The 23,265-nt window shown below is 47.0% G+C and overlaps 1 protein-coding gene across 4 annotated transcripts in view; it reads left to right on the forward strand.

Annotated features, from left to right (window-relative positions):
- Positions 1-7,673: 7,673 nt before the first annotated feature.
- ALMS1 (ALMS1 centrosome and basal body associated protein) overlaps positions 7,674-23,265 on the forward strand; it is a 64,316-nt gene continuing 48,724 nt past the window's right edge. For 3 of the 4 annotated variants that reach the window (XM_030492447.1, XM_030492449.1, XM_030492450.1), the window contains exons 1-2: positions 9,136-9,214; positions 21,882-22,016. In XM_030492447.1, the coding sequence (XP_030348307.1) occupies positions 9,176-9,214; positions 21,882-22,016 (174 nt within the window). In that variant the 5' untranslated portion in view covers positions 9,136-9,175. Of the gene's footprint in view, positions 7,825-9,135; positions 9,215-21,881; positions 22,017-23,265 lie in introns of those variants that run through there. The other variant, XM_030492448.1, reaches the window with a different exon arrangement.

Below are 23,265 nucleotides of genomic sequence, written 5' to 3' on the forward strand. Positions count from 1 at the left end.
GCAGGAATCACAGCAAAAAAATGCTGGGAATGGTGAGGGGAAAGAGCATGAAGGTGCTTGTCTGTGTGGTAGGAGTGAGATAAGGAATGCTGGCACTGCTGGCAGAGAGAGCTGGCTTCCTGATGCTGATGAAAGGTGAGGGTTGCGCTGGGAGTAGGTAAAAAAGGCTTTGAAAATGAAGAGCAAGCCTTTGAGCTGGAGGCAACAGAGAGGAGGAGCCAAAGGATGCAGAGCATCAGAAGTAAAATGTTTAGGTTCGCAGCTTTCCCTTGGGTAATAAGTAGTTGTAAGTATTAACTAGAGCCCAAATCATGCATGTGAGGCAGGTGGGGTTAGGCTGTGATGTCCAGAGATGGGGATATCACAGCATTTGGGATGGGAGATGGTTGGGTTGGGTGACTGTATCTTCAGGTGGAAAGAGTCAGAAGCGTTTAGACAGCTTGAGCAAAAGGACTAAGAGGAAGACCTAAGGTGGTGCCCAAAGGAAAGGTCTAGGTGATGGCCAGCTAAGAAAAGTACAGGAGGGCTGGCAGGAGCCATTCAGAGCTTGAACTGACGTCCATAATATGAGGATACTAAATGCAGGCTGGGCTTCTGCTCCAGATGGAGGAGAGCAGGTGGAGTAAAGGGCTGGACTTGTGGGTTGCTATCATAGGGGCAGTACCTGGGTTTGTGTCTATGAGATTGTCCCAAAGGAGATGTGACAAGGAGACAATACAGCATATAGAGCCCCGTGAGACCTGCACAGAGAGCCTGGCAGCAAGAAGATAAGTATTCTCCCAAGTCTATACTGAAGAAGCCACAGGAGAAGTAGGAAGATGCCAGAGAAGGACAAGACTTCAAGAAGACCAGTGTAATTTCTGGAATTGATTGACAGGTCAGGGAAGGTGAAGATGAAGTATTGGTTTTGAGATTTAACTTTAAAGAAGTCATGAGGGGCGCTGGAAAGAGCATTTCTTAGGCATTGAAAGGGATGGACACTAAGAATCCAACATAGGTTTGGTATGTCCATCCTTGGAGATATTCACAACTTCACTAGATAAAGGCCTGAGCAAACTGGTCTAGTTGGATCTGTTACGTCCCTTCCAGCCCTGAACTATTCTGTAATGAATCTGTGGCAGCAATTGTTCAGTGTGTTCGTTGAGCTTAGAAGTGGAGAGGGAAGGCAAGGCGGAGCAGGGGTGGAGGTGGTGGATGGGTTTCAGAATGGAGCTGATTGGGATTTGGAGGAATGGGTTTGGAGATGATAGAACCTAAAGCACGATTGTACTGAGATTGTACTGAGGAGAAGTTAGCAGTGAAGAATGAGGGTGTAAGGAGAGAGTGGGAGATGGGATAAAAGTGAGTGCAAAGGAGACAGCTTGAGACATTTGAGGCAAGTGTGGGGAAGTTCAAGAAGCCCCTACACTGGTAACCACAGAGGAGAAGAATGAAAGACAGATGGAGGGCAGGGAAGCACAGAGGTAGGGACAGGTCACAACATATGTTGTCCATAAACTCTTAGGAGTATTAGGCAAGATCCTGTCCTTGGACAGAAGCAGAGCAAAGAAGAAAAGGAACCTCAAAGAGTGAACAATGCAAGAGTCTAACAGTGCATTAGCCAGGTAGAACTCGAGATTGAGTGAATTCACTCAAAAGAATGAATACACAAAGGATGAAGTCATCCTTGCTCTTCATCATTGCGATTCATCAGACCAAAGATAGACTTTTCATAGCACACATATCTCCATTTGAACATGGGTTCCGTTAAAGTCAACATAGAAGAACAGAAACTTTAAGGGCATGCTTCATCTCCTCCTAAAATAGACATCTAAAACAGATCTGCTGACTCACGCCCTAAAAGAGTATGATTTTTCCCCACAGATTAGAAAGGGAGCTCAAACACAGGAGTTCAGATTAGAAGCCTGTGCTGTAGGAATATAACTTTGATAACTGCTGTGCTGCTGATCCACCCCAAACACTGCAGTGTGGACATAGGAGCAGAGAGCTGGGACCAGGGAGGGAGCTAAGACTGGGCAACCTTGCAGTGGGAAAGAAGGGCAGCAGAATTAAAGGTAGAAGAGTTGGAAGAGTGGAGATAAGACAGAGGTGAGATGGCTGAGCATAGAAGACCATTAATACTGGTCATCTGGACATCATGGAAAAACTGACTGTGAGTTTATGGTCAATGCTGACACAGAGCAGATTGCTTCAGAAAAGGCCATCAGAGAAAACATGTCTCAAGTATTGAGTGTGCGGCTCCTCTTGAGAGTGTGAAAGTTGACTGAGAGTTGCAAGCACAAGGCTGGGGCTCCTGAAACAGAAGCATGTGAACATGTGAACTTCTGCATCTGAGCATGGTTTCTAAGCTTCCTTTACAGTCAACTAAAATCTGAGGATCAATTCTGTTGCCCAAGCATAGGCACTGAGTGCCACTTGAGATGCCCAGCAGTATCACATCTCCATTTCCATAAGGGCACAGGTCTCCATAGGTCTGGTGTCGGATTTACCATCTCTTCATGGATGTCTTGGGTACTCTGCTCCATCTCAGGTGGCACTAGATATCTGTGGGTAAGTAACAAGAGTTGAGCCCAGTGAAGTGCAGGAGTGATTGAACTGACCCTAGAGTAGATTCCCAAGTTCTGGCAGTTGAATGCCTCAGGAATCACTGAAAGCTGCTATTGCGGAAGCATGAGGGCCTTTCCCCCACCAGCTCCATGCAGATGTGGAGGCACCTCAGGCTGAACTAAATGCTATTTTTAGGCAACTGGATCCCATCCTGCATTGCTACCAATTGTAGAGGGGTTTAAACACACAATCCGCATGTAGAAACCTCTGTGTAGAGACTTAAACTCAGGTTTAAGTCCTCCATCAGCTGACTTTCACTCTTGGTCTGTAATTCAGATATGCTGAATGCCAGCGCCTGAGGGCATTGGTGTGGTGGGTGGACTAAACAGTTTGCTACTGAAGAAGACAGATTGAACACTTAAATAGACTCCTCAATGTTTCAAACATAAAACATGTCTTAGCTTCCACAGACACAGCCTCAGAGCCCTGATGTTACTGCAGATCTTATGGGGAGGTCAGTCTGAAGAACTAGGTAGCCCTGGCACAACCAGGTCCAAAATGCCTCAAAGCCACCAGCACACTTAGCAGAGATGAATATACTTCTGGCAGCCCCTTGCAGCACAGAAAGCAAGGTCTGAATGCGTGATGGAGCACAGATGATTCCACTGTCAGAGCAGAAGCACACTGATGGGATGGCACCGGCAGAGAGTGTACTGCAGGAGCTATTCTGGACCTGTGGGTAAAGACTTCAGTTCCCAGCTCATTTGGCATTTTTCATCCTCATTCAATTAACTTTATTTTCTTGTTTAAACTTAGCACATAACTCAAAAGAACGTAACATTTTAGCTTGGCAAGTAGTTTATTCAGGCAGCTGATTTACCAACTCAAAGGCTACTCCCTACTGACTCCTACCAGAAATGTATGTTCAGTCATAAACCTCTGATTTCATTAAAGAAGGATTTAGATCTCCACACATTATCCCAGCTGGAAAAATCTATAATTAGTTGTACACTTTTCCAAAGGAACTTTGCCCTGCTTTGCCTGAAACCTGGGGAAGGGCTCCATGCATCCATCACAATTTCCTACCACTTTAGAGACGCTGTGTGGGCAGATTTAATAGGTTCTCTCTCGCTTCCTGGTGAGGAGAAGGATTGCATAAGATGTGAGTCAAGACACCGGTCCTGAAGCTGTGCCTGTGATACTTGCAGAAGCTGCACTGTCTGCCTGGCATGTCAATAAACAGCACATTTTGCAGCAGTGAAATCAGCCAACTCTGGGTCACTGGAGAAAGGTGGACTCAGATGTTCTCCTTGTGCTTGAAATTGGGGGCTCAGCATTACCCACTCATTGGGAGGAAGGCATTGGGGTTCCTTTTCCACCCCAGCTTACCCTTTCACATTTCTAACTCCATCCTAAGCTTTCTGACATCATGAAGAAGCTTTCTCGGGTGATGAGTCCTCTTGATCACTCTCTGAAGGTCCCTGTTTATTCCTAGTACTCAATTTGTGGTTGTTTTTCACCCAGGACCAGAGCCTTTCCACACAGGGTTTTCCTCTGTGTATATGAAATTAGATTTTAAACAACTTACACACCATTGATAGCGAGAAACTCCAAACTTTCTCCATGTTCAGTCCCACAAAACTGAGTCTATTTCACCTAATTTTGGGTATCTTACCAGAGTTCCTAACTTAGATGTATAGTTATCCTAGGTACCTTCTGGGGTCACTGGAAGTAACCATGTACCCTCAAAGAATAGGTCTTTGGCATGCTGAATCATTTCTTCCATGTGAGGGTGCTGAGGCGCTGGCACAGGGTGCCCAGAGAAGCTGTGGCTGCCCCATCCCTGGCAGTGTTCAAGGCCAGGTTGGACACAGGGGCTTGGAGCAACCTGCTCTAGTGGAAGGTGTCCCTGCCCGTGGCAGGGGGTTGGAGCTGGATGAGCTTTAAGATCCCTTCCAACACAAACCACTCTATGATCCTACACCTCAATAAGGGACTGTTGGGCAACCATTGTCGCAGCCTAAATACCCAGTTAGGTGCCTGAGGTTGGCAGAGTGATGCTGGGCCCAAGTTCTGCAGGTCATTTTATCTCATTAAAGAGTGTTCTTGGTTTAATCCTGATTTGCTCTTTTGAGATTGGAAATGTCAGTTAAGCCCAGATTCTATTTATCCCTCAATCTGATTAAGACAGAATCAGCTAATAAACCCTTCTGCTTTCTCTGAAAGTATTTGAGCAGTTATCATAGGATCATGGAATGGTCTGCACCCCTCCACACATTTGGACATTCCATAGAATGGAAGGACTCCCAAGTCCTTCTCCTCAGGGCTGCTCCACCGCATCTCCCCTGGACCGTGTTTGTGCTGGGGTTTACCCTGACCCAAGGGCAGGACTTTGCACTTGGCCTTGTTGAACTCCATGAGGTTCACATAGTCCCACCTCTCCAGCCTGTCCAGGGCCCTCTGGATCCCATCCTTCCCCTCCAGCTTGTCAGTGTCACCACACAACTTGGTGGAGTTGGCAAACTTGCTGAGGGTGCTCGATCCCACTGTCCATGTTGCCGACAAAGATGTTAAACAGCACCAGTCCCAACACTGCGAGGAACACCACTCGTCACTGGTCTCCACATGGATATTGAGCCGTTGACCCCAACTCTTTGAGTGCAACCATCCAATTCCTTATCCATCAAGTGGTCCATCCACCGAATCCATGCTTCTCCAGTTTAGAAACAAAGCAGATTAGGGCAGATTGTTGGTGCCACTGCAGACACCAAGGAGAAAAATCTTTTCCCAGCTTTCCTCCAAGTCATATTGACCTACACTGGTTCTGTTCTACCTCTTCCAGCTCCTATTTCTCCACCTAGTAAACCAAGACATGTAGTGCAGCCTTCCCATTCACACATTCATTTCCATGTTCCCTGAGCAGCACTGACTCTTTGGTGCCTGTGCTCTATCATAAGCTCTATCATGAGCTCTACCTCATTATTATCATTATCTTAATGCCTGGTTTCATGTCCTGCACCCGCAGTTTGAACTCCTTCACTCACACTAATACATACACATTTCAGCTCTTCTTTTAATGGAGCACTCCCACTGTCCTTTCACTAATTGAATCACCTAATCAGGCTTCTCGTGTATGAGCATGTTCTTTCTCCGTGCTGCCCACCCTTCTACTCACTGACATACTTTATCTTCCCTTACTTGCTTTTTTTGACTCATTTTTTTTAACCAAGTCTAGGTGTAGAGATCACCTCGGTCTCTCCCACTAATCCACATACATTCTTTCAATCACAAACCACGAAAAGGCAGAGAAGAGCTGGTGCCATCAGGTGTAAGTGTTCTTGAGACACCTCAAGGGAGGGGATTCTCCCCATCCATTGTGCTCTGGGGAGACCCCCTCCTGCAGTCCTGATCCAGCTCTGAGGCAGCAGCACAAGAGGGACGTGGAGCTGCTGGAGCGAGGCCAGAGGAGGCCCCGGAGCTGCTGCGAGGGCTGGAGCAGCTCTGCTCTGGAGCCAGGCTGAGAGAGCTGGGCTGGGGCAGCCTGGAGAAGAGAAGGCTCCTGAAGGGGACACCTTAGAGCAGCTCCAGTGCCTAAAGGGGCTCCAGGAAACCTGGAGAGGGGCTTTGGACAAGGGCCTGGAGGGACAGGCCAAGGGGAATGGCTTTAACCTGCCAGAGGGGAGATTGAGATGAGCTCTGAGGCAGAAGCTCTTCCCTGTGAGGGTGCTGAGGCGCTGGCACAGACTTTCCCAGAGAAGCTGTGGCTGCCCCATCCCTGGCAGTGTTCAAGGCCAGGTTGGACACAGGGGCTTGGAGCAACCTGCTCTAGTGGAAGGTGTCCCTGCCCATGGCAGGGGCTTGGAACTGGATGCGCTTTAAGGTCCCTTCAACCCAAACCATGCTGTGATTCCATGAATTAGCACATTCAATTCTGTAGTTTAATACATTATATTTCATCTTTAATTACATTTCACCATTGAAAGCCCTTGGGCTGTACAGGGCTTTGGGGGATGCAGAATCCAGAAGGGCTGGTCAGGTCTGGATCTCTCTAAACATCTTCCACAGCGATGGCCTTTTATCAGAATTCCTCTCTGGTTCTCATGTCGAGTGACATTTCACTGGGAAGGATTTTCACATATTACATCTCAGACTGAGTAAGACTCTGGATATTGTTAGCAAATTAATAAAGACTGTGAACAGCTTCCTGTGTGATGTGTAAGTGATAAACACTCCGAAAACCCTTCCTCCTCCCCTCCCTGCCTGTGAATTGCTCTTCTAAAAATAAAGGGAATGACAGAATTCCTGTATTGTATGACAAGAGGGGCCCTTCAGTCACTCGCAGCGGAGAAAAGCAAATGTATTCTCACAGATGACATTTGGGACTGTTATTAGTGCTATGGGCTTAATCCTGCTCCCCGCGCTGCTGTAATGAGGGGGAAATGGCAGTGAAATCGAGCAGGCTATTCCTTGTGCTTCCCAGGGAAAGCAAACATGGAATCTCTGCTTCTTGCAGTGATATTTCCTTTCTCATTCCTTTTCCTCACCCCGTCACCCAGGCACACCCCCCCCATGTGTTGCTTTCTTAAGCCTCACTCCTAAATTATGAGGTGATGATTTTGGGGCTGTGCATAAACCAGGCGTCTGATTCCAACACATTTAATTACATTTGTAACAGGAGATGGGTTTGGATCTGAAGCTGCATTTTCTTGTCAGAGCTTTAATTATTTTAAGGAATGTTTTGCCTTGATGTACTTCAGCGGTCCCATTTATCCGCTGTGGAATTAACACCCGGTTCAGTGTGGAATTAATGCAGACAAAAATGAACATGCACGCTGCCTTTTGGGAGATGTTACGTTGGATACATGGCTGATAACTGCTACGAGGGGAATAAATAACTCCAGAGACAGAAAACATTATGGAGGAGCCTTCATTTTTCAGTCTGCTTCAGCTTTTCCCTGCTTCTACCTTATTTATTGTCTTCTATGGACAGTCTGGAGCTATATTCACATGTACAGCTGGATGTATTGCTTATGCCAACCCCACAAAAGCTTAATTGCTTTTGAGAAGGAGCTCAATAGCTTTATGAATGATTAAATGGTGTTCTGCTTGTGAAACATGGGTTGTGAAGCTGCCGTACATGACCCTGGAGACTCCTCTCACTCCTCTGTAGCTCTTGAGCCGTGGGGAAGGACTGTCAGTTCCATGCCAGATCAATGAGCTGCATCTTCTGCTGTTCCAGCTTCAACTGTCACCTGCTCTTAGTGCTTTAGAGGAAGGGTAAGTACATAAAACACAGCTGGATGATTGTGGTTTTAAGGGGAATTCCTCCCTTGCCATTGCTGACAGCCAGCTGAAACATTAAATGTTAGTACTGAATGCCCCAGGGAGCACATAATGGCTGTGTCAGGGGAAAAGCAGAGCTCCTCCTTCCTTCACGGCACCCAAAGGGAAGCTGGGGATGGCTGCAGGGAGCCCAGACACCCTGGCATAAAGGGGTCCTTGCAGAGGTTTATTTCACGTGCTCAGCCTGCCCAGGCAGCAGAGCATCTCCCCAAAACTGGGGCCTGTCCTTTACCAATCCGACTGGGAAAACAGTCCCTAACAGAGCGGCACTGACTCACAACCTCTGTGGTGGAGAGGTCTGGGTAAGGTGAATGGGCTTCCCGCTGAGAATTGCATCTTATTCCTTGGTAACACCAACACTATAGAATCCCAGACTGGTTTGTGTTGGAAGGGACCTTAAAGCTCATCCAGTTCCAAGCCCCTGCCCCGGGCAGGGACACCTTCCACTAGAGCAGGTTGCTCCAAGCCCCTGTGTCCAACCTGGCCTTGAACACTGCCAGGGATGGGGCAGCCATAGCTTCTCTGGGCACCCTGTGCCAGCGCCTCAGCACCCTCACAGGGAAGAGCTTCTGCCTAAGATCCAAGGATAAGATCCTGCAGAAGGATCATTTCTCTTCATCAGGGACTGTAGCAATAGGACAAGGGGTGATGGGTTAAAACTGAAACAGGGGAGATTCAGGTTAGATATAAGGAAGAAGCTCTTCCCTGTGAGGGTGTTGAGGCGCTGGCACTGGTTTGAATCTTAAGCTCCTTTCCAACCCAAACCGTTCTATGACCACCTCATTACCCCCAGCAATCACCCCTCCACTGCCACAGAGGAGCAGGGAAAACCATTCCCTGTCCCTGCAGCCACCACATTCATTTGCAAACCCCTCTATTCACATCCATCCCCGCCCACTGCCCGGCTGCTTCCACATCGCTCTGACTCAGCGGGCAGCTCCGAGGCCGGTTTCTGTGCGGAGACCCCATTCCCATTCCCATCCCCATTCCCATTCCCATCCCCATCCCCATCCCCATCCCTATTCCCATTCCCATTCCCATTCCTCTCCCCCCCGCCCCATTGCGCGCCAAAACGCCGCCGCGCGCGCTCCCTCAGCCCTTCCCCGCCCTCCAACGGCCGCTCGGGGCGCCATTGCGCACGCGCGGGAGGCGGGAAGGGAAAGGAAGGGAAGGGGGGGGGGGAACCCGGCAGCGAGTCCCTAACGACGGGGCGGGTTGCCATGGCGGCGGCGCATGCGCGGGGCGGGCTCGCCGTGAGGAGAGCCGGGGCGGGCGGGCTGCGGCCATGGAGCCCCGGGAGGAGCGGGGCGAGGAGCGGGGTCCGGTGAGTACCGCGTCTGAGGAGGGCATGGGGCAGGCGGGGTGCGGGAGGGGTGTCATGTCAGGGAGGTGCTGGCAGCTCTGAGGAGCCCCTCACGCCGTCTCCGGCCTGGAGGAGCGGGGTGGTTCGCTCGTGTTTATGCTTTCGCCCGGAGTGTGGTGGAAACTGACCTGGTTCTGCCGCGGGAAGGGGCTGTTGGTGGGTGGTTGTTGTGCCTCGCATAAGGGGATGAAACTGACCAGAGCCCTCTTCTTCTTCGCTGAAGAAAAGGAGGAAAGTGACCGGCTTGATTCCTCGCCATTCCCTGTGTTATCCCCTGGGAGAAGGATGGATGTAACCGGTCTGATTCCTCATCTCCTCATGGGAGGAGGGGGTGTGTGTAGCTGGCCTGTTTCCTTTGTGCCTTATTGTGCCCTGGAGAGGGTTAGAGACCAAGCCGGGGTGCAGCAGGCTTGGTCTGTGACCCTCCTGGAAGCTCAGAGCTGGGGCTGGAGTGGCCTCATGGAGACATTCCTCCCCTAGAAGGGTTGTTAAATACCTGTTTCTGTGCTCTTTGCTGTGTTCACATCAGTGCTGGAGATGGGGAAGAGATCTGGGGAGAACCTGTGTGTCCCATTGCATCCTGCCACATTCTGGAATTAGTGTCTTCCTGAACTTGTCCCGTCCGAGAGCAGTGGGAAGCTTGTTCCTGTGGTGTTGTGTTGTTCTGGCATCTGGTCTGAAGTGTCTCGCTTTTCTCATGGTGGTTTCCAGAGGTGCAAAGGGCTTGTTGCACCTGCACAAGTTCTCATTCTTGCAAACTAAGTGCAAACTCAGGCTGAGAGAGCTGGGCTGGTTCAGCCGGAGAAGAGAAGGCTCCTGAAGGGGAGACCTTAGAGCAGCTCCAGTGCCTAAAGGGGCTCCAGGAAACCTGGAGAGGGGCTTTGGCCAAGGGCCTGTAGGGACAGGCCAAGGGGAATGGCTTTAACCTGCCAGAGGGGAGATTGAGATGAGCTCTGAGGCAGAAGCTGTTCCCTGTGAGGGTGCTGAGGCGCTGGCACAGGGTGCCCAGAGAAGCTATGGCTGCCCCATCCCTGGCAGTGTTCAAGGCCAGGTTGGACACAGGGGCTTGGAGCAACCTGCTCTAGTGGAAGGTGTCCCTGCCCGTGGCAGGGGCTTGGAGCTGGATGAGCTTTAAGGTCCCTTCCAGTCCAAATCATGCTGGGATTCCGTCTAACTGTTGGGAAGCATATTTGTGCAGGGTACTTGAACAGCTGGTGTTGGACACTTGGGTTTGGAGATGTTTATGGATGTCAGTTCCACAGTTCTGTATTAGGAAAAATATAATAGGAGAACCCAAAATGAGAAGTTAGGAGGTGTTGATCACTCCAGACCTTTGTCCCAGAGCTCTGAAGGAACTTGGAGGCACAACAGCCGACTGGTAACCAGTGATAGATGCCATATCAAATTTTACAAGCGTTCCATGGAGGGGTACAGATTCAGTCTTAAAAGAAAAACAATAGGAACTGAACCAAAGAATGGAAACATCCGTGTGAGTAAATATGGCGTGTTAAACACAAGTCTGGCCTTAATGAATGTGTGAATATGGGAACTCAGAGTAGTCTTAGTTCAGTTTCCAAAAGCCTTCTGCTGAAGGACCTTCACCATGTGTTTTCAAGAAGGCTGATTTGCCACAGAGTAGAAGAGGGGGCTCTTTCACTAACATGTGTATCTTGTATCTATTCTAAGTGAAAAAGAAGTTGATTTGAGTGCTGATCTACAGACCAGTTTCACACTTTATGATTCAAAGTTGTATATGATGTTATAGACCCGTGACTTTGCCTCTTGCTTCTTACCATAAAGCTCATCCAGCTCCAACCCCGTGCCATGGGCAGGGACACCTTCCTCTAGAGCAGGTTGCTCCAACCCCTGTGTCCAACCTGGCCTTGAACATTGCCAGCGTTGGGGTATGTATCACAGGCCTCTTTGTTTTGATCCTTTTTAGGTGTCAGCTTGGCTGTTTCACAGTGGCCGTTGCTTCCTTGTCTGTGTTTTGCACTGGGGTTAATTGCTGCTCTGACAACCAGAGCTCAGCTTCTGGGAATACCCGATGGAGCCGAGCCAAGCTTGCTGCTAATGTGCTGCTGTTCTTCTGGGTCAAGGGGATGCAGGTGCAGACAGATAGTAGGCCAAACAGTCTTATTCCTGTTGTAGTATGGCTCCTCTTACACCTTTAGTGTCTATTTCTGGTGCAAGAGACTGTTTTAGCTCTAATTTCAAGGGACAACGAGAGAATAACACTGAAACACAATGTATCTTGTGCCATGCAAGGCTGTGGTTTCACGAGTGCCACATAAATCAGCAAGCCCCAGCTCACCTATGGAAAGACGTGACCTGTGCTGCTGTGCCTGAGTTACATGTTGTTGCCTCTGTGTAGTTTTGTCACATATTACAACAGCTAGGCCATGGACTGTGTAATTATGCTTAAAATTGCCTAAAGAAACACCTACTTAACGCTCACCTCAAGTTTTTGCTTACTGAAGACAGACTGGGATATTTTCCTGCCTGAGTCCCAGTTTATGATAACTTAAAGGCTTTATGGAACTTCTGGCTTCAGACTGCAAGAGTGAGAAGAAATTCTGTGGCCAGCACAGTGATACTTTGTACTGTGTGTGCTGTTTGTTGTTTTATCAGTGAAAATACTTTGTCTGTTTCCTCTTTCAGTTTGCTTTTGATGATGAGGATGATTTGAGCCCTCTCCTGCAAACTCATTGATCCTACCTTTAGCAAAGCATTAAGTATTACAAATAAGATCCAGGAGGATCAAGGTTTTGGTTCTCATTCTTTAATGCTGCAAATTGACAGCTACATCCCAGGAAGTCAATCATTAATAGAACTTCTTCTTTCTGCTTTCTCTGTTTCAAAGCTGAGTAGCAACATCAAAGTGCTTACTGACAGAGGCACCTTTTATTTCAGTGGCAGTTTAGTGTGGAAAAGATCCAGGAATGAGCATTTCCTTGAAGTTCAGAGGACAGCACAACACAAATTACAGCTCTTGCAAGTATGATCTAAACAAGCAAACAAAACTAATTCAAATATCTGCTTTTTCAGTGGCCCAAACCTGAGAATACAAAGAAGTAGTTGAGCTTCTCATTACATAAAAACACTTGGGAATGCTGTTAAATGTTCCTATTGGAGTTAGGATTTGGGCAGCAAGCTGTTAAGGGATTTTTGCCCAGGAATGGAAATAAGATGGCCAAGCCAGCTTGTGTTAAGCTGAATTTTGTCTTTAGTTGCAATAAGCAGAGAATAGGTTGGTGCTTGGGGGAAAATTGGAGTTTTCATTATTAGGTTGCTGAGGTGGCTGTAGCAGTGTTAACACGTTGGGAATTTTGTATGTTCTTGTAACTGGAAATTACGCTCTCATCTACACTGCCTTTCCCATGAGAGATTGGACCAGGTGATCTTTGAGGTCCCCTCTGACTGAGCTGTTCTGTGAAACCCAAACTAATTAGTTCTGAATTAACAGAGTTGCCAAGGAATGGGATAAACCTGTAGTTTCATTTTGATCTTCCTCCTTACTCTGTGTGCCTGGTAGAAGAGCTTGTGGGTGAGTAGTGCCTGGTGTGGGGGAGGCTTATGGAAGTCACTGCTGAGGTAAGATGGGCATACATGATCCATAGGGCTGGATGGGGTGTATCTGCTGGGGTGGTGGAGCTGGCTGGTGGCATGAAAGGCCCCTCTCTATCGTCTTTGGGAGGTTGTGATGACTGGGAAGTGTTTGTAGTAACTGCAGGAAGGTTGATGTTATGCCCTTTTTCAATAAAGCAGGGGAGAGGACCTGAAGAACTACTGCCCAGTTAGCCCAGTCACATGTTCAAAATCCAACTGGTGGTGTTCCTCTGGGGTCAGTCCTTGGCCTAGTGCTGTGTCGCATCACCACTGGTGACCCGGGGGATGGGGGGAATGCACTCCTCTTCAGTCTGTGCGTGACAGCAAGTTGGAGGCAGTGGATGGTACACTGGAGGATAGTGCTACCATGCAGAGGGACCTTGACAAGCTGGATTAATGGTCCAGGAGGAATCTCATGAGCTTCAGCTATGAAAAATACGGAGTCTTTCTCACCAAGAAAGAATATCCCTGGACATCAGCACTGACTGGTGGCCCTTTGGAGAAGAGCCTGAGGACCTGGTGAGCAGCAAGTTGAATGTGAGGTGACAGCACTCTGCAGCAGTGAAAGCTATCCATGCACTGGGCTGCATTGGTAAAAGCTTATTTAGCAGTTGAGGGAATTGAATATTCCCTCCTCTGGACCACGTGGATCCTGTCTACTCTTCTGGGCTGCCAGTACAAGCAAGAGGTCAGCAACGTGGCCTGAATTTGGTGGAGGCCACCAAAATGGTTGGGGCCTGGAGCACATAGTGCATAAGGAGAAGCTGCAGAGGTTGGGTTAATCTGGCCAGGGAGGAGGAGGGTGAAGGTGAGGGTCTGGAAGTGGTGCTTCCCTGCTGGAAGAGGGATTTAGGAAAGGCAGAGGAAGGCTTTTCTTGGAAGTGCACAGTGACAGGACAAGCAGAGCTGTGATGTGTTACAGTAAGAAGTTCTAACTGGGGACAGGGAAACTCTTTTTCATGAAGAGGATGGTAAAGTGCTGGACCAGGGCTCCACCTGCATCCTTGGAAATAGTCACAAGTTGACAGGATGAGGCCTGAGGAACATGATCTAGCCTGGAAGTTAGCCTTGCTTTGAACTGGAGGTTGGACTATATGACCTCCAGAGGTCTCTTAACTTCAGTTACACCCTGATTACATGAATAAAACTTCTGTTTCAGGCATTAGTGTGTATTACAGTAATCAGCTTTCAAATTGTCTTAAGAGTGCCCATGGCTGGGGTATGGCTGAACAGAGAGTGCTGCCAGCCTTGGAAGCCCTGCATTCCTGGGAGAGTTGTTGCAGATCAGCAATGATGAATTTTCCACTTGTTTTGGGACACTCCAGAAAGCTAATCACAGAATCCCAGACTGGTTTGTGCTGGAAGGGACCTTAAAGCTCCTCCAGTTCCAGCCCCCTGCCACGGGCAGGGGCACCTTCCACTGGAGCAGGTTGCTCCAAGCCCCTGTGTCCAACCTGGCCTTGAACACTGCCAGGGATGGGGCAGCCACAGCTTCTCTGGGCACCCTGTGCCAGCGCCTCAGCACCCTCACAGGGAAGAGCTTCTGCCTCAGAGCTCATCTCAATCTATTGATGTTATAAACTTGACAGTGGAAACTACTATTTTTAATAGATTGAAAATGGTGCAACAGCGATGTTTGCAATGTCAGTGTACGTGGTGTAAATATAAATTCCGTGTTTATTGTGTAACAAACCCACCAACCAAACCCCAAACCTAAATTTTATTATGTAAAATTCCTTTTCTGGAATGATTTCAGCACATCACACAGTTTATTGTGTGATGAAGCAGGGTTGATATTGACTATAAAGCCACAATGAGTGGAATTGTGGGGTTATTTTGAGATGCAGTTGCATTGATGTAGCATGAAGGGAACTCTGAGCTTGTACATAGCCTCTGAGGTGCTTTTTTTGCACAACAGTCACTTTGCTTTTCCTCAACCCTTCATTACAAGCCAATAACTGCTCCATGAAATAATCAGGTGGTATAAGACTGACCTACATTCTCTGGCACAATAGTTCCTTTAATCCTCAGGGGCAGGGTGCTCAGTTCCATGGGTTAGCTGTAAAGATGTGCCTGTTTCTCCCTGTTCCTTGCTCCTTCTCTGCACTGGGGCAGCCGTTGCCCTGCAGTGTTGCTGACTCCAAGTGGCATGAGGCTCACATTGCACTGTCAGTACATACAGGTGAGGGTTGGGAGCTCACACCTTGGCTTCCTTCTTCTTCCTCAGCCTTCCCATACCGGGGTAAGAGCCAGGCTACAGGCTGGAAACCTTCAGTTAGGTATTGTGACAGCTTTTTATAGTCATTACCCCATAATGTTTGAATATAAACCAATGGACAAAGGAAAACAAGAGCCTTTTAGAAGGTAATATGAGTTATGCAGCTCTGAAGGAACCTCCAGTGAGAGGATTTCAGTGGTACATCCTTTGGGTCCAGTTATTCAGCAAATGTGCCTGGGCTTTGTAGGATGGGGACTTCTCTGCATCTGTGTTTAAAACTAATCGTGTATAAAGTAAAATTCATCCTTGTCTCAAATATGTTTGTTTAATTATTCATTAATTGTGGTTGTTCTATCGTAGGCTTCTTTATCCACTAGGAATAGAACATAAAAGCTCAGAAATGCAAGAATTTAGCACGAACCATTTGAAACCACTTGAAATAAAGTAAGAAAATACCTGGTGTGACTGTTAGGGACAGTTCATTTCAAACCTGTTTGATGACCATCTCTGAGGGTCACTGATCTAGTAGCTGAAGGGGTGGTGGGGTATGATTGTATTGTGACCTTAGAAGAGCTTTTGGTCTTGGGATGAACTAAGAAAATATGCAGCATGATTGGGAGGCATTTCAGGTGCAGTTTTTGATGGTTTTTTTCCTGGCTCATTCCTGTTATGTGATTCATCAATGAAAATACTTTGTTAGTAGATGGTGAGACTTAGTGAATAACTCAATAGAACTGTGCTGAAGTGATAAATGCTTTGGGAAATGGTATCAGAATGGGGAATGTTCTTGGCAGATGGGGAAAAATAAGTCCTGAAGTTGGCAAGATGAAATCCAGCAAAGGCAAGATCAGAGTGGGATCTACCTGCACTGTTAGTGATCACCTTTAATTTGGTGCAAGTACTTCCTGGTGTGTGAAGAGCTGGTCCTGAGCACTGCTGCCTGTTTTTGCAGCTGCATGTGCAGATGGATAAGGGAAGTGAAATGCTGATTTATACTGAATTAACCATGAACCTCTGATTTTTAGGAGGGAGAAATGAGATGAAATGAAGTATTTGGAAGAAATTAGTGTATTTCATAGAATCTTAGACTGGTTTGGGTTGAAGGGACCTTAAAACTCATGCAGCTCCAACCCCATACCATGGGCAGGGACACCTTCCACTAGAGCAGGTTGCTCCAAGCCCCTGTGTCCAACCTGGCCTTGAACACTGCCAGGGATGGGGCAGCCACAGCTTCTCTGGGCACCCTGTGCCAGCGCCTCAGCACCCTCACAGGGAAGAACTTCTGCCTCAGAGCTCATCTCAATCTCCCTTCTGGCAGGTTAAAGCCATTCCCCTCGTCTTGTCCCTACAGGCCCAAATATATGATGTTTTGAGAAGATCACACTGTTAGAACTACTCATCTAGGGAGTTCTTTCCCATATAATGGGGCTTTAATGGTTGGACATGATAATCTTAAAGGTCTTTTCTAACCTAATTGATTCTATGATTCTATATCTCTCTAGGTCTTTTCTCTTTGTGGTTAGAATCCCAGACTGGTTTGGGTTGGAAGGGACCTTAAAGCTCCTCCAGTTCCAACCCCCTGCCACGGGCAGGGACACCTTCCACTAGAGCAGGTTGCTCAACACAAGACCTGTCTTTTTGTCGTGCTGTTTTTTGTTGTATGATATTTTTACTGTGATATTTCCATTGCTGTGTGGCTCAGAACAAAGTAAGGAGAGCTGAGGCTGGATACTCACGTTTCCAACCTGAGAAACATTCCTATTTCTTTCTATGAAAGGTAGCTTCAGTTAATGCCAAACAGTAATTGCCGTTGCTACCATTGAAGTTAATGGCACTGTGTTGTGTGGGGGTGGTTGTAGTTGTTCAGCTTTATTTTTGTCTTTTCCTCTCATTATGGATTTAGCAGCAAGATCTATCTTTGATGTATTGGATTTAAGGAAGAAAAACCTTGGTAAATGCTCTTCATTTGAGTTTAATTACATGGAAGCCCTCAGAGATGATTATACTAATTTACTAAACCCTAACTTCTTGCTTGCAACCGCTTTATGTCCCCTGGTACACACAGTCCTAATATGTAGCAGATTTCTTCCATTATGCTGATTTCTTAATATTGCTCTTTGGTATGAGGATTAAACATGAAATAATGAAGCAGAACATGCTGCTGTTTATTTACTTCCTTCCACTGCAAACCCACCAGGTCCCAGTGACCTGGTTCTCTTGGAAAAGGAGAGATTATTTCTTCTCTGGTGTTTGGTTAATGTGCATCAAGTTCCTTTAAAGAGCAATGCTAAATCCCTGAGGAAGCAGGAGAAGCTGCAGCTGAGGAGTGTGTGGGCCTGGAGCACTGCCACTGCTGGGGCATTTGTTAGGTGAAAACACAAATCCAGCTTGGGTGGTAGCAGGAGAATCCGAAATGTGTGGCAAGTATTTAACTTCAGGAAGTGATCCTCTTTCCTTAAGGTCCTCCTGTTATTTGGGTGGCTCAAGCATGGTTGGGTTTTGGTTCTCTTTGATTTCAGAGAATAAAATTTGGATATATGTAGTGGTGTAAAGCTTCCATTTGGTTGTTTTCTTTGAAGGAAATTTTGAAGGCATAAATTCCAAAGAAGTCTTTGCTTTTTTTCTGGGAAGATTCTATGAAATCATAGAATCCTAGAGTGGTTTGGGTTGAAGGGACCTTAAAGCTCCTCCAGTTCCAACTCCCTGCCACAGGCAGGGACACCTTCCACTAGAGCAGGTTGCTCCAAGCCCCTGTGTCCAACCTGGCCTTGAACACTGCCGGGGATGGGGCAGCCACAGCTTCTCTGGGCACCCTGTGCCAGCGCCTCAGCACCCTCACAGGGAAGAGCTTCTGCCTCAGAGCTCATCTCAATCTCCCCTCTGGCAGGTTAAAGCCATTCCCCTTGTCCTGTCCCTACAGGCCCTTGTCCAAAGGGAGATCAGGAAGCTCTTCCCTGTGAGGGTGATGGGAAGGTTGGAACTCGATGAACTTTCAGGTCCCTTCCAACCCAAACCATTCTATGATCTGATTTCATGTTCTCATTCATGCTTTAACCTCCTTGGCTCGTGATGCTGTAGTTGTTCTTTTTGACTTTCTCTCACTACTTGCAGACAAAGACAGATGAAATCTTAGAGCATCAAATAAGACAAGTGCCACCATGGGCAGATCAGACTGCTCAGGGAGTGAGCTGTGCTGCTGATTTGCTCTATTGCTGTACACTAAGAGAACTTAGTGTACAACAGGAAGATAAATATTTATCAGGCACACTCTAAAGTCATGCTGTGAATCAGTGCTGCTAAAATATTTTGGGGCCGTTGCATGGAAGGTGCTACGTGAATGTGCTCAGCAATAGTAGTAATACTTCAATTCCTTCCTGCTCTTTTGGGGGACTGAGTAGCTGAGCCTTTGGGAGCACTGGTTATAACTGTGCCTTGAATCTTCTAGAATATTGCTATTTGTAGGAATCGCATCATAACTCAGTAGAATTTCTTCTGGAGGATTCTGCATATGGTCCACTTCTGGTTCTGGTTCCCCAAAATAAGTCTGGTCCAACCTATTTGAAATTCTAATGGGAGATGAATGGGGTTTGAAAACGGAGTGTTGGGGAGGAGGAGGCACTTTTGGGGCAGAGACGTCCCCAAAGTAATGCTCAGTTGGACTTTATCCTTCTGTACTCTCATTTCAGCCCCGTTTGCCTAAGACTTGGGGAACTGTCAAAGGAAGTTTCTTTCTGACTCCTGTTGAGAGTGAATTGTGCTTTTCTTGTTCATTCTATAATAAAATATTTTAGTAAAAGATTAAGATATGAAGCTACAGGTAGAAGAAACCTGTTCAGATGATGGTTTTCTCATGTTATTTGAAGATACCACACCAGGCGCATTGAAACTGTATGGAAAAAGGCTCAGATGCAAAGTTTGCCTGTAAGGTTTAATGACATTGTTATCTTGGTCACCTTTTCTTTAGGTTGCCAGTTTCTCTCTGAGAGCTGGTTAATCAGGAGGCTTTGGGAAGTGAGGAATTCTCTTCATGCCTAGTACTTCCTCTCCATGCTGGTGGGTAGAGTGAGGGAATGCTGCGATGCCAGTGCTGCAGCACAGAAAAGGGATTACAACTGAGGTGGCTGACAGGTACATGAGTAATTAAATGCTTTGGAGAGGAATTGCTCACCACAGGCTGAAGAAGGTCATTCTAAAGGGGAGAATGAAGAGTAACCTGCACATAACATGCACAGTTGGCTTGTGTAGTGTTTTGTTCATCGTGTGCATCTTGAATGCTGTCATTACTCATCCCTTCTGATACCCTCTACAACACCCACTCCATCAGCTCTGCTCAGCATATCTAAATACAATCAGTACCTGCTTTTGGAATTGTTTTTCTAATCACACCAAGTCCTTTACCCAACGCTGTTCATTTCCAGTTGGATTAATAAAATTGCCCTTTTCTGAAGATGCACATTGTAAACCCAAATATTCTCTAACAGACTTTAATTAAATTACCAAACAGCTACTGGAATGCTTTTACCTTTGAAGCTATTGTCACACACACTTCAGTGCTCCTTTTAGCTGATCAGTATGAACAACAGGAGCTAGGGGAATGCAAGAGGGATTGAATATATGCAAACAGGCTGCAATTATTATGTTTAGTCCCTCTACAAAGCCCAAACAACCTTGTTTTGTGCAGGGAATTAATTTGGATGAGTAGTTTCTGCCTGGTTGAGCCCCAGTTCATTGGTGTGATTTGCCCGTGATCAGTAATAAACATTTTCCTTTCGAGTGCTACAGCTCTTCTCAACTTGGGCAAAAATATTCATGAATTTCAAGTAATCTACTTGACATTGACCTGTACAGAAAGTTGTGTGTCTATTTCTGTGATGCTGTTTTGTGGAAGGATTTAAGGTGGCAAATGGTAGTGAAATTTTGGAAGTTCATGTGAGCAGCAGGTCGAGGGAGGGGATCCTGCCCCTCTGCTGTGCTCTGGGGAGCCCACCCTGCAGTCCTGATCCGGCTCTGGAGCAACAGCACAAGAGGGACGTGGAGCTGCTGGAGCGAGGCCAGAGGAGGCCCCGGAGCTGCTGCGAGGGCTGGAGCAGCTCTGCTCTGGAGCCAGGCTGAGAGAGCTGGGCTGGGGCAGCCTGGAGAAGAGAAGGCTCCTGAAGGGGAGCCCTTAGAGCAGCTCCAGTGCCTAAAGGGGCTCCAGGAAACCTGGAGAGGGGCTTTGGACAAGGGCCTGGAGGGACAGGCCAAGGGGAATGGCTTTAACCTGCCCGAGGGGAGACTGAGATGAGCTCTGAGGCAGAAGCTCTTCCCTGTGAGGGTGCTGAGGCACTGGCACAGGGTGCCCAGAGAAGCTGTGGCTGCCCCATCCCTGGCAGTGTTCAAGGCCAGGTTGGACACAGGGGCTTGGAGCAACCTGCTCTAGTGGAAGGTGTCCCTGCCCGTGGCAGGGGTTGGACCTGGAGGAGCTTTAAGGTCACTTCCAACACAAACCACTCTGGGATTATTCACATAGAAGTCAGGTTTCTATGAAGTAATTTGCTTCTTTCTCTCTGATCCTCTCCTTAGTCTGTGACCTCTTCTGCCTTTCACACATAACTTGCCACATTTTGGGTTGTTGTAACTCTCACAGCAGGTAGATACCACCAGATGGAGGATACATAATTCACGGTACAGGAGTAGGTGTTGGGGAGCTTCCCCCTGCCTCTGCTTGCTCTTGCTGCAGTGTTCTTTGGATTCCCCTGTTCACTGCCTTGGACGCTAAAAAATACCTCTAAGGTTGGCTTGGCTTTAAAAATGTTACTATTAATGAGTTAAACTGGAATTGGAGTTGCCATGAGGAAGAGGAGGAGGACAGGGAGGGTATTAGAGGTGGGGGGAGCCACAAACCCTCCTTGTTGAGGCTTCATGTTAAATTGCTGCAATAATATTAGCTGATGTTCTCCTGTGCTAATCTCTGGGGGTTTTCTAAGCCAGTAGCTACTTTGCTGGAACATTTTTGTTTGGGCTAAATCTCAGCATTCCAAAAAAGTCTATTTTCACAGTTATAGACCATTGTGTTTGGAGCCGGCTTTGTCTTGTCTGTGGAAAGCTCTTACAGAGACCTCAGGCATGAGGTATTCTAGAAGAGAAAATCCATTCTCACTTCAGAGCAGCTTCCTCAGTTACTTCGTGGGGAGGAAAATGTTCCAGCTGCTTTTCTAGGCACCAGTCCAGTGGAACTGCAATTCCTGCCCTCCAAGTATGGCAGGTATTGCTGAATTACAGTATAGAAACCAACCTAGACTTGCTCTAAGCTATTTACATAAGGTGGCTCTTAAAATTTGGTTTAAAGCATTGATATAAGTAAAAACCTTTTGGTTTTAATATACTAAATAAATAAATTTGCTGTTAAACCCCCTGTTTTAACAACCACTGTTAATAAATCATCAGGACAAGTGGCAGGACCAGACTTGGATCATGGTGATGGGTCTCTGTGGTATGTCGTGATTTACTCAGAGCTGCATCTGTATGGGTTGGGAATGAGAAATACATTTGTGGCCCTCAGGAATGATTGGCTAATGTGCAGAAAAACACAATCCCAAAAAACTGGATTTTGGGATCTAAAGTGGTAAAGAACATCTCTTCTTAGTTAAGTTTTGGGACTCTGGATGGAATTAAGTCACACATGGAGGTAGACACCTCACTTTTAGCATTGGGGATGCCTTGAGTACCTAAAGTATTTCATTGCCTTTGACTTAAATATATACATATATTGAAATACCAAGAAATTACTTTGGTTTTAAACCCACGTGTTGTTTCTTTTAGCCCATTGCAACAACTCCACCACATCACGGCAGGGAAGAGGAAGCCTTGAGCTGCAGCAGTAGCGAGACCCAGGCATCAGCTACCAGTGGGATGTCCCTGGGAGAAGCAATACGTCAGGAAACAGCCATTAAATGGGTATTTGCTCTGTGCTTTCTTTTTGCTTATGGTTGAATGATTGAAAATAATAGGAAGTGCTTTATCTTTGTAATTTAGGCCTCCACTGTCCTCACCCTGTAAAGGTCTGTGGTTCTGTATCTAGGGACTGCAGAGAAATAGGACTGTTGTGAACTCTGAGAAGTCATCAATCTAGTCTTGATCCAAGTGCTGCCAAGCTTTTTGACATTTGGAGTGTGAGCAGCAGGTCAGGGAGGGGATCCTGCCCCTCTGCTGTGCTCTGGGGAGACCCCCCCAGCAGTGCTGATCCAGCTCTGGGGCAACAGCACAAGAGGGACGTGGAGCTGCTGGAGCGAGGCCAGAGGAGGCCCTGGAGCTGCTGCGAGGGCTGGAGCAGCTCTGCTCTGGAGCCAGGCTGAGAGAGCTGGGCTGGGGCAGCCTGGAGAAGAGAAGGCTCCTGAAGGGGAGACCTTAGAGCAGCTCCAGTGCCTAAAGGGGCTCCAGGAAACCTGGAGAGGGGCTTTGGCCAAGGGCCTGTAGGGACAGGCCAAGGGGAATGGCTTTAACCTGCCGGAGGGATGATTCTATCATCTGTTCTGTGATTCTATGAAAACTGAATCTCCAGTAGTTCAGTGATAACTTTTTGGGGTTTTTTTTTATACATTTTTCTTCCCTCCCCCCTTCACCCCTTTATTTTCTGGTTATAAACCTAATATATACACTAGTATAAACCTGGTGTAATATTTTCATCACAACAGGACCTGTAAGCTGTAATTTGTAATTTTTGCTGTAACCTTAGTTCTGCTACTGCCTCTTAAGTTGTTAGATCTGTCTACTTCCAAATAGAATCATAGAATGGTTTGGGTTGGAAAGGACCTTAAGATCATCCAGTTCTAACCCCCAATTTGGATGTTAACACAGAGCCCTGCTTCAGTTCACATGAGATCTGACTCCTCTTAGACCTTGGTTTTAATGATGTGTTCAGTGTGTGATTAAAGACTGTACTCACATCAGGATACAGTCGCAGTTTTACCTGCTGGATGTGCTTTCCAGTATTTAATTACTCTGAGAACTGTACAAAGTTGCTGTTTTGAAACAACTGAAATGATAAAAACTTGTATTTCCAAATAATGAGAAGACTCTCGTGCAAAACGTACAGTTCATTTCACAATTGTGGTGTGCAAAGTAACTTAGTAGTACTTTAAAAAGTAGAAGAGCTTGCAGCTATTGAGTAGTGATAGTGCTGTGCTACTGTCAACTCACTGGGACA

The sequence above is a fragment of the Strigops habroptila genome, chromosome 7, assembly GCF_004027225.2.
Source record: "Strigops habroptila isolate Jane chromosome 7, bStrHab1.2.pri, whole genome shotgun sequence".
Lineage (NCBI taxonomy): Eukaryota > Metazoa > Chordata > Aves > Psittaciformes > Psittacidae > Strigops > Strigops habroptila.